The sequence below is a fragment of the Hyposmocoma kahamanoa genome, unplaced genomic scaffold (assembly GCF_003589595.1).
Source record: "Hyposmocoma kahamanoa isolate Upper Pololo Valley unplaced genomic scaffold, ASM358959v1 64, whole genome shotgun sequence".
Taxonomy (NCBI): Eukaryota; Metazoa; Arthropoda; class Insecta; order Lepidoptera; family Cosmopterigidae; genus Hyposmocoma; species Hyposmocoma kahamanoa.
In genome coordinates, this window is record NW_020653852.1 from 15,646,242 (window position 1) to 15,656,598 (window position 10,357).

General features: G+C 37.3%; 1 protein-coding gene across 1 annotated transcript in view; it reads left to right on the forward strand.

The window, feature by feature from the left end:
* Positions 1 to 9,543, forward strand: part of LOC113230897 (sodium/potassium/calcium exchanger Nckx30C-like) — a 34,593-nt gene extending 25,050 nt beyond the window's left edge. Inside the window, exon 5 of the mRNA XM_026465005.1 lies at positions 9,278 to 9,543. Within this exon, the coding sequence (XP_026320790.1) occupies positions 9,278 to 9,521 (244 nt within the window). The 3' untranslated portion in view covers positions 9,522 to 9,543. The remainder of the gene's footprint in view (positions 1 to 9,277) is intronic.
* Positions 9,544 to 10,357: the final 814 nt, after the last annotated feature.

Below are 10,357 nucleotides of genomic sequence, written 5' to 3' on the forward strand. Positions count from 1 at the left end.
TTTTCTACAATGTTGACACTGACAATAAACCATGAAGTTTCACCACATTCTCCCCTAGCATTGGTAATCCTCCAGGTAAGCTGGTGGTCGCCTCTCTCGTGTGGATCTTCGGGCAGGAGGGGCTTCGGGTGTGGGCATTGGAGATTGCGATCGATTTTGTGCAGGGGTGGGTTCCGTCGTAGATGTGGAAGGAGTCGGGTCCCGCTCGCCGTTCGGCGCAAGGTGTCTGTTAGATACAGTGACTTCTCGACCATCAAGAAGGCGTACGAGGCTGTAATTTGGGTTCGGTTGCAACAGTTCTACTTCTTCCACAAACGGGTCGTATTTCGTTCTATTAAAGTTCTTCTTCAGAATTTTATTGCCTGGCTGAAGCCATGTGGGCATCGATTCGCCAAATGTTGACCTGCGAGGATGGGTAAACATGCGTTCGTGTGGAGTCTCGTTTGTTGACGTACATAGTAACGATCTTATGGAGTGAAGAGCTTGTATGAGTACAGACTCCCACATCGTAATCGGTCGCTCGTTATCACGGAGTGCCAATTGTATGGCTTGCCAGAGAGTGCCGTTGAGGCGTTCTACCTGACCGTTCCCACGTGGGTTATAGGGAGCGGAATGGCTTAGTGCTACTCCTTTGCTATTAAGGAACTCTCTTAGTTCTGAAGACACGAATGACGATCCGTGGTCAGTATGAATGTAATTCGGCATGCCGAAAAGCGAAAATATATCGGTCAAGCATTTTATAATAGTTTTTGCACTCGTATCAGGACAAGTATAAGCAAAAGGAAATCTAGAATATTCATCAATTATCGTCAACAAATACTTATTATTAGTAGTTGTTGGTATAGGTCCTTTAAAATCCATTGACAGTCGTTCAAAAGGGGCCGAGGCTTTTATCAGATTTCCCGTACATTTTAAGAATCTGGGCTTTATTTCCGAACAAACTCGACAGCTTGATACAACTTTCTTTATCTCTTCAATAGAGTATGGTAAGTTCTTTTGTCTGACTAGGTGTGTAAGGCGAGTAACGCCCGGATGACACAAAGACCGGTGTAACGTGAAGAGTTTATCTGTTGTGATTGCACCACAAATTTGTCGCGATAGCGCATCAGCCACGACGTTATCCTTGCCGGGACGATATCGCACATCATAATTATAATTAGATAGCTCTAGTCTCCATCTTTGAATTTTATCGTTCTTTATTTTACCTGCGTGGTTTTGCAACATAAATGCAACTGATTTTTGATCAGTTATAAGATAAAATCTACGACCAAGGAGATAATGCCTCCACTTTTTCAAGCTTTCGACAATTGCACAAGCCTCCTTTTCTATAATCGGGTATTTCTTTTCACAGTCGCTGAGTGTTCTAGAGAAGAATGCAATAGGCCTCCCATTTTGAGTAAGAGACGCTGCAATAGATAAGTCTGAAGCATCAGTTTCAACAGTAAAAGGTTCTTTCGGATCAATAGCTGAGAGGGACGCCTTGGATATAATAAGTTTTAACTCTTCAAAAGCGTTCTTTTGTATGTTACTCAACGGGAACTGTTCTACGTTTGTGAGTGATTGAAGTTTCCTTGAGAAGTTAGGGACCCATCTTGAATAATGAGCGAATAGGCCAATAGCTCGTCTAAGTGATGGTGAATCTTTAGGGACCGGCATATCAAGTAGAGCACTTAATCTTTGAGGATCCGGTTTAACTATACCGTTTGCTATTCTATAGCCAAGAATATTTATCTCTCGAGTGGAAAATTCACATTTTTTTTTTGTTTATTGTAAGCGAATAATGATCAGCAACCTCCAAAAATTTCTTAAGTCTCTCATCGTGATCAGCTTCATCCATACCGCATACAGTGATATCATCTAAGTATGGATACACTCCGCTTAGATTAGTCTTTCTGATTATAGTATCGATTGACCTTTGAAAACACGCTACTCCGTTTGTGACGCCAAAAGGTATACGAGTAAACTGATAGAGATTCCCGCAAGCTTCGAAGGCGGTGAACTGCTTGTTTGAGTCCAGGATTGGTATTTGGTGGTAAGCTGATTTTAAATCAATTTTTGAAAATACTTTCCATTTCGCGACCTTAGCTACGACATCTTCAATATTAGGGAGAGGGTATGCATCTAGGTATGTGAATTTATTGATTGTTTGCGAATAATCTATACACATACGCTTCTTGTGGTGTGTTCCAGAGGTTACCAGAGTTTGGGCCCGCCATGGTGAAGTACTTTCTTCTATTATTCCTTCAGAGAGGAGACTTTGAATTTCGGATTCTATGAACACTAAATTATCAGTGGCATGCCTTCTTGATTTTACAGCTATAGGTGTACAGTTAGGGCTTAGGTGTGGAAAGAGGTTTACTGGTTCTATATTCGCTTCTTTTAGTGCAGATATGGTCAAAGAGGGTTTGGGTCCATCAAATTTAATCTCTAATGAGGAGCATTGCGCCATGATGTCGTGTCCTATTATAACATCAGAACATAGATTCTCCAAGACGCGAAGTAGCGTATTTGGATATACACTTCCATTTAACTGTATAGATGCATAACAGGCGGATGTTATCTGAGATTTTAGTACTTGAGAAGCCATTGATACGTTTTGTTTCCATGAACGTGTTGGAATATTGTACCTTTGTACAACTTTTTCGTCAACAAAACTAGCTGTACTCCCAGTGTCGATTAGGGCTTTGACATTTATCCCATTTAGCTTTATTGGGATTACACATCTATTCAAGCCAACTGTAGCTACAAATAAACTAGACGAGATCGATTCTCCCTCTTCTGCATTTGCAGTAGATACTGAAGTTTGACTCCGACATGATTTAGCGAAGTGCCCGCGTTTCCCACACTTTAAACACGTACTGTTAGCGGCAGGGCAAAACCGACGTTGATGTCTAAGATTTCCGCAGTAGTAACATTTCTCAACTAGATTATCTCGTGTATATAGTTGGACTTTATTTTTATTGACGCTATTGTTAACAACGGCAACATGAGATGAAGCATCAGCATGAGACGGAGTATTAAAACTTACAGATTGAATCTCTGCAGACTCTAAAGCGCGCGCTTTGTTCCGAGCTTCATCCAGAGTTAATGTTAGGTTTTCTAATAGTCGCTGACGTATTTGCGGTGATCTTAAGCCAGCTATGAATGCTCCGCGAATCGAGTCACTCTCATTCTCTTGAGCAGTGACGGCTTTGAAATCACAGTCTTTGGCTAAGAGTTTTAAAGCTTGTACGTATTGATCTATAGACTCATCAGGTTGTTGTGTACGAGTAGTCAGTTTGTGTCTCGCGAAAATAATACTTTTTGGTTTCACGTAGATACCTTCTAGCGTTGAAATAGCGCACGAATAGGTTTCACAAGAAGCTATCATTTCATAAATTGTCGGTGATACATAATTGATCAGAAGTTTAAGCTTTACACTGTCTGAGTGATCCATTTGTCCACTTTCCGTAGTTGATCTTGATTCCTGAAGAAAATTTTCAAATGTTTTTCTCCAATGCAGCCATTGTTGTTGATATGAAACATTCGACGTCGAATCAATTTCTAATCGATCGGGTTTTAAATATTTATACATTTCGTTCATTCTCAATTCTTTAATTCAGTAAATTGAGCCATTCCGCATATAGTCACGACCTGGCACCTTGTGACTTTTATTTACTTCCAAATATTAGGAACCAGTTACGCGGTGAACGGTTTTCATAACCTGAAGAGGCTGTTGAAGAGCATGAAACATATGTTTTAGAGATTGTCACAGAGGAGTGGAATAAATGTTTTCAAAATTGGTTCATTCGTAAGAAAAAGTGCATTAACGCTAACGGAGAATATTTTGAGAAACAATAAATTCATTTCTGACCATTTATAGTATTTTTTTCTTATTCATTCTGGAAACTTATAGTGCTCCCCACGTATATACCTATAGCCATTCTAACTAGTACTTAATGACGTATATACTTGAAATGATACACAATGAGGACACTACACAACCGAAAGTTGAAGTAGTCTTTTTAACCGAATTCAAAAAAAGGAGGAGATTGCGAATAAATTTGTGTGTGTGTCACGCGATTACTCCGACATTTGAGAACTGATTTCGATGATTATTTTTTGTTGGAAAGGGAGTAATGATCCCATTCAAATTTTGAAGAAAATATTCCACCTTATATATTGCAAATATTCCTTCCAATTAGGGGATGAATCCGATTTATTAGATCTCACCTACTTTCCGTGAACCGATTTCAATAAAACTTGACAAATAGATATAATTCCACAAACTTTTGGGGTCATTTTTTTTAATAAAAAAGTTATAGTTATTTACAAATCGTTGTTGTAGAGAAAGCTTTTTGCTTCTATGGTTTAACCATATCGAAAACATAGACGTTAGTAAAATACCGGCACAATTATAATAAAATATAAGTGGAGCGAATACGTTTGAAAACACGGGGAAAGGTCAAACTCAGCATAAATATCTCAACCAGATTTAGGAAGTCCTTAAAAAAGGCCAAAAGTGCAAAACAAAAAGTGAAAAGTAACACGAATAAAAACGGTTCTGTATGAAAAAGAATAATGCGAGTAAGGTATTGAAGCAGATATATCAGGGGCACAGATGGGCAGTGGATTAAAACCATACCAACCCGCACGAGCTTTTACCCAAAGAGCCGGGTTTTAACCCTTTCCTGCCCAAAACCGTGGGCGGTAACGACGTACACAGGATTTGGTATAACTCCATATTTATTACAAATATCGATGTAAAAAATCTTTTTAGACAAAAAAGGCAACTCCACACCATACCTACCTTACAATCCTTTGAATTCTTAGTTTTAATGACGCTCACTACCATTCGATTCTTATGAAAATCTATTCAACTGCATACGATCTAACGTTTTTTTGTATCGATTTATTTCAATGCGATTTTTAAGCGATTCGATTCAATAGAAAGGCAAATCGAATCGTCTAGACGAGAAAGCAATATTCATGTAATTTGTTTTTTTCATTATCACAATTTGAACAAAACTTGATTTACAACAAATACTTAGTTATAAATAGATTTTCCCTCGATTTCGGGCACTAATGAATTTTAACTCTATTTAAACCCGTAGTTAACAAAGCGCCGGGTTATTAGCCGGGCGCTTGCCCATCTCTGATCAGGGGCGGGTTCCGGTTCATAGACTCGTTATTTATGTATTCTGTGGCATTAGACTCTAAGCAAAAACAATAAAAAGCTAATTAAATTCAGCAATATATTCGTATACTATAGAAGGAAAACATTGTTAGGAAACCTGCAGACATCGGCAAAGCTTTTAAAGACTTGTCTCAAGTTCCCATTCGGCATTGGGCCCGCGTGGCAACTACCACCAGACCCTCTCATTGCAAAAGGAGGCATTGGCCAATGCTGGGCACGGCGAACTCAATTACTGTCCTATTTCAGTAGGAATCATATTTTTCATAGAGAACAATACGGGTTTACTAGTGGTAGATCGACTAGCGATGCGGGGGTAGCGTTACTAAAACACATCTTTGATGCTTGGGAAAGGTCCCAGAACGCTTGGTGTTTTCTGTGACCTCTCAAAGGCATTTGATTGCGTTGATCATATTACTCTTGTTAGGAAGCTGCAACATTACGGTGTAAATAGCAAGGCGTCGAAACTTGTCTCGTCATATCTCAACGGTAGAATTCAGAAAGTAGACATAAATGGTGTGACTTCTTTGGGTTCTCCGTTAAAAATGGGTGTTCCGCAGGGCTCAATACTTGGGCCTTTCTTATTCCTGATTTATATTAATGATCTGCCATTCTTTGTTAAGGACCATTGCGAATAGTGTTGTTTGCTGATGACACATCCTTGATTTTTAAAACAGACAGACATGACATTAACTATGACCATATTAATGATACCCTCTCTAAGGTAGTTTATTGGTTTAATGCTAACAATTTATTGCTTAATGCCAAGAAGACAAAATGTGTTAAATTTGAATGACCTAACGTAAAATCGACTAGTCCAAGCATAGAAATAAACGGAGAAAAGTTAGACTTTGTTAATAAAGCAGTCTTCTTGGGAGCGACCTTAGATAGTAAACTTCAATGGTTTCCACATATATCTTCCCTGGCCAGCAGATTAAGCTCCGCTGCATACGCAGTCCGCAGAATACGTGAGCTTACCGATGTTAGTACTGCTAGACTAGTTTACTTTAGTTACTTCCATAGTATAATGTCCTACGGGATTCTCATGTGGGGTAAAGCGGCAGATATTCAAACCAAATTTGTATTGCAAAAACGACCGATTCGTTCTGTGTACCGTCTAGGCTCTCGGGTTTCTCTCAGAGAAAAGTTTAAGGAGACTGGTATCATGACTGTGGCACCACAGTACATTTACTCAAATATTTTATATGCCCGTAAAAATATACATAATTTCAATAAGAAAGAAGATATCCATAATATTAACCTTAGAGCTAAATCCAAACTCATGGTACCACGATTTCGTTTAACGAAGGTAAACAACTCTTTTATGGGGAACTGTATACGTTTTTACAATAAGAGTCCGGAGCATATATTATGTTTATCATTTCCTAAGTTTAAAAACTACATTAAAAATATTTTGATCGAAAAATCATATTACAAAATTGAAGACTACGTGTTAGATAAAGATGTATGGAAAGACGACATAGCTCCAGAATCCACACAAATTTGATTCAAAGTGTATTCCATAGCATTTAAGTTTATTTGAAAAGAGCAATCTCTAGAGTTTCTTGTTTCTCGTTCTTCTCAGGGAGGTTAGCGGAGTGAACGAGCAGTAGCTTAAATGTGACGTTTTCAAGTGTAAATTTATTTTACTTATGGAATAAATAATCTTTGACTTTGACTTTGTCAATGCTTTGCAAATGTGTGCAAATTTCCTCACGATGTTTTTCTTTTCCAAAGAGCTTATGGTAAATTTAAAATTTTTCAAATTCTAATTGGGAGGCGGTTGTTCAAACCATAAGGCTCAATTTATATTGCGGCGGAACGGAGTGGACGCGAATTTTCGTAACGATATTGTACATAGCGTAATGTATTTTATGGTCAATTGTATAACTTACAAATTAGACACGCGCTAAAAATCGCAAGAATTCCCGCACTTGCTCGAGAATGCTCGCGCATTCGCGAAAATCCCGTAGCTGCATCGGCGACGCCTGACGAATCCGCGGGAAGTGGCGCGATGAAGCTGAGCACCCGAGCATTCCGGCAACCGCTCGCGCCTTCTCCTAGCGAGGCAAAATTGACGCTTCCGTTCCATCCCGTTCCACCGCAATGTAAAAAGAACCATAGGATAGTACGACTAATTTAATTTTATTTACTATTAAATACAACTTAATAAAAACAAATTAAATGAAGTTTAGACTTGTTTGACACAGCTACGTCACCACGTTCGAAAAGTTGCTTTTCGACCCGAAGCGATCAAAACTTTCCACTTTCATTTGTTAGGTGAAAACCGAAACCGATTTTCATTCGCAGCTCTAACAAAAAGTCACGATAACAATTTGATATGTATCTGACTAATTTACCAAACCTTGGCCTGAATATTTAGGTCAAAGAAAACGTTAACTGAAAGATTAAAAAAGTGTACTTTGTACTTAACTGCTATTTCTTTATTAGTTTGTTACTTTATTATTATTGTAAAACAAATTTGTTTAGAGTGCTTCTGTTTAATAATAATTTTAGGGTTTTAGAGCGGGTGGGTATTAAAGTTATTACGTTAAAATAACTAGATGCTTAATTGTAGTTGTCTATGTGTGTGTCCATAGCACCCGCGATACAGGGTGTCCCTAGTGAGGGGCTATGTTGAGTGTGAGCGTTATTATTATTATTAATTTAACTGTTTCTTACTTAACGAGTATCAACGATTTAATGATTTCAATATGAAATAAAAACAGTTTTGAAATTCAACGAGTTATTTCATAACCTTGATACTCACTTCATAAATTGATCACGGCAGGCTTTATTTTTCCTATTGCGGCGACTAGCGCCCAACTGTGGAACTTACACCAATTCATGAATAGCCTCAGTTTTGCTAAACTTGTATTTTTAGATTTTCTTATTAACAATATTTTTGTATGAAGTTTTCTAAATTCGGATTGAGTGTTCTGTATTTCGGGTAGTGCCCTCTTAGTTAATTTCGTTTCCGTATTTAAGAGCAGATAATGGTGCAGTTGTCCGACAATTTATCATTATCATTTCTTATATTTTTCATTTGCCATTCTAGTATAAACAAATAATAATAATATTATAATTTTAAAGTTTATTGAATGCCACGATGTTTGACCACCATTATTTTTCTTGTTTAAAATTTTTCTTTATTTTTTGTTTATAAGATTGAGATTTTTCTGAATGTGTACAGTTATAATTAGAATACAGATTTACTGATATATTTTTAAATTAATATTGTTTTAAAATGAAGTTGTAATCTGTTTTCAACAACACCATGTAACTAACAATAAATGTAATAAACAATTTTTGTTTTTGGGTTGTCAATATAATTTTCTAATTGGTTCTAACATAAAAACACGAAAAACTTTATTTCTCTCTCTTCTCTCTTCTCTCTCTCTTATCTCTTCATTTAAAGACAAAAAGGGAACATTATATTTCAAATCAATAGTATATTTCAACTAAAATTCTACAAATTGATGACAAAAGTCTGTGTTGCCAGTGATGACTTATGGCATTGAGACGTGGTTGCTCAATATGGACCTCATAAGGCAATGGAAAGGGCTATGCTCGGAGTTTCGTTGCAAGATCGAATCAGTAATGAGGATATCCGAGGAGTAACCGACATAGCCCTAAGAACTGCAAAACTTAAGTGGCAATGGGCATGGCACATTGCTCGCAGAACAGATGGCCAATGGGGCCGATGATTTCTCGAGTAGCGACCGCGTACCGGAAGACGCGGGGTGGGCAGACCACCCACAAGGTGGACTGACGATCAATCAGCAAGCGGCTCAGGGCAGGTCGTTGTGGCATTCTTTGGGGGAGGCCTAAGTTCAGCAGTGGACATCTTTTTGCTGAAATGATGTTGATGACAAAGAATCTAGAAATGTGATTATGTAAATAAATATATTGTACATAAATACCACCATGAGAACCATAAAAGCAAAATTTCAGGGTTATAGCTACTCTTTTCTACATACTTGCTGCTCAATTAAACAGAAAGCAATACTGTCAAACCAGAAACAGAATCTTTTTGAAAATTTGTTACATAGTATTAATTTGTACCATTGCAATAACAATAAAATTAATTTTAATCTGTTTCAGGTTACCACTTCCTTGGCTCCTGTACGGAATTATTTACGGCGAGCCTGTACAAGTTAACTCCAAGGGGATGGTTTGCAGCATCGTACTGCTATTCGCCATGCTTATCTTCGTCATAATCAGTATAGCCTGCTTTAGGTGGAAAATGAACAAAGGCCTGGGCTTCACCATGTTCCTTCTGTACTTTGTTTTTGTCGCCGTCAGTCTGGGCCTTGAGTACGAGTACCTGCATTGTACTAGCGACTAAAATTTTACTATGAACGAAAGTAGATGATATATGAAAACTGTTTGCTTGTTATTGGCCGGATACTGGGCAAGAAAAAAAAGAAATTGCTGTGATTGGTCGGTTTAAATGCAGTGTTACGAGCTAGTAGTGTTTTGTTAGTTGTACACAAGATGCTTGGTAAGTTGCTTTTTACTTTTTTAAAGTTTTGGTATTTTACATAAAATTTAATTCAATGTTCATTGAAAACAGCCTCCAATTTATTATTTGTATAGACATTTTACAATTGTTTTTTATTTTTTTTCAAATTATAGTCATATTTACATTTAAAAAATAATAATAAAAATAAAAGACTACAGCATAGCACAAGACAAATTGTATTGCTCAAAGTATATAGTTTAGGTAATTTCCTTTCTAACTTTGCTTGCATTGTTAAAAAGAATACAAAAAAAAACAAAAAGGATTGAGAATGTGAAAGAAAGGACTCAGAACTAAAATCAATCTTGAGTTTTTATCGTTCGTAAAGTTATTCATTGGGACTTGTCATCTTGAAAAAATATTTTTTTATTATTATTATTAATACAAAGATCTTTCGATCCTGCTTTGTGTTCACAAAGCAAAATTCCTTCGACCCGACAGGATTTGAACCTGTATCCACGCTGTACCGTAGCGTGACTCTGCCAACTGAGCTGCAAGTCGAGTAAGCAGGACGACGAAATTCTTCTTGAGTCTGTTATAGATCTTTGTACTGGGCTTTTCGAGCTTTCAACGTCCAAAAGTTTCAAATTTTTCTTTGTGTTCGTAAAAATCGTGAAATTCAAAAAAGTCCATTTTTTTATAATATTGTTGAGCTGCCCTGC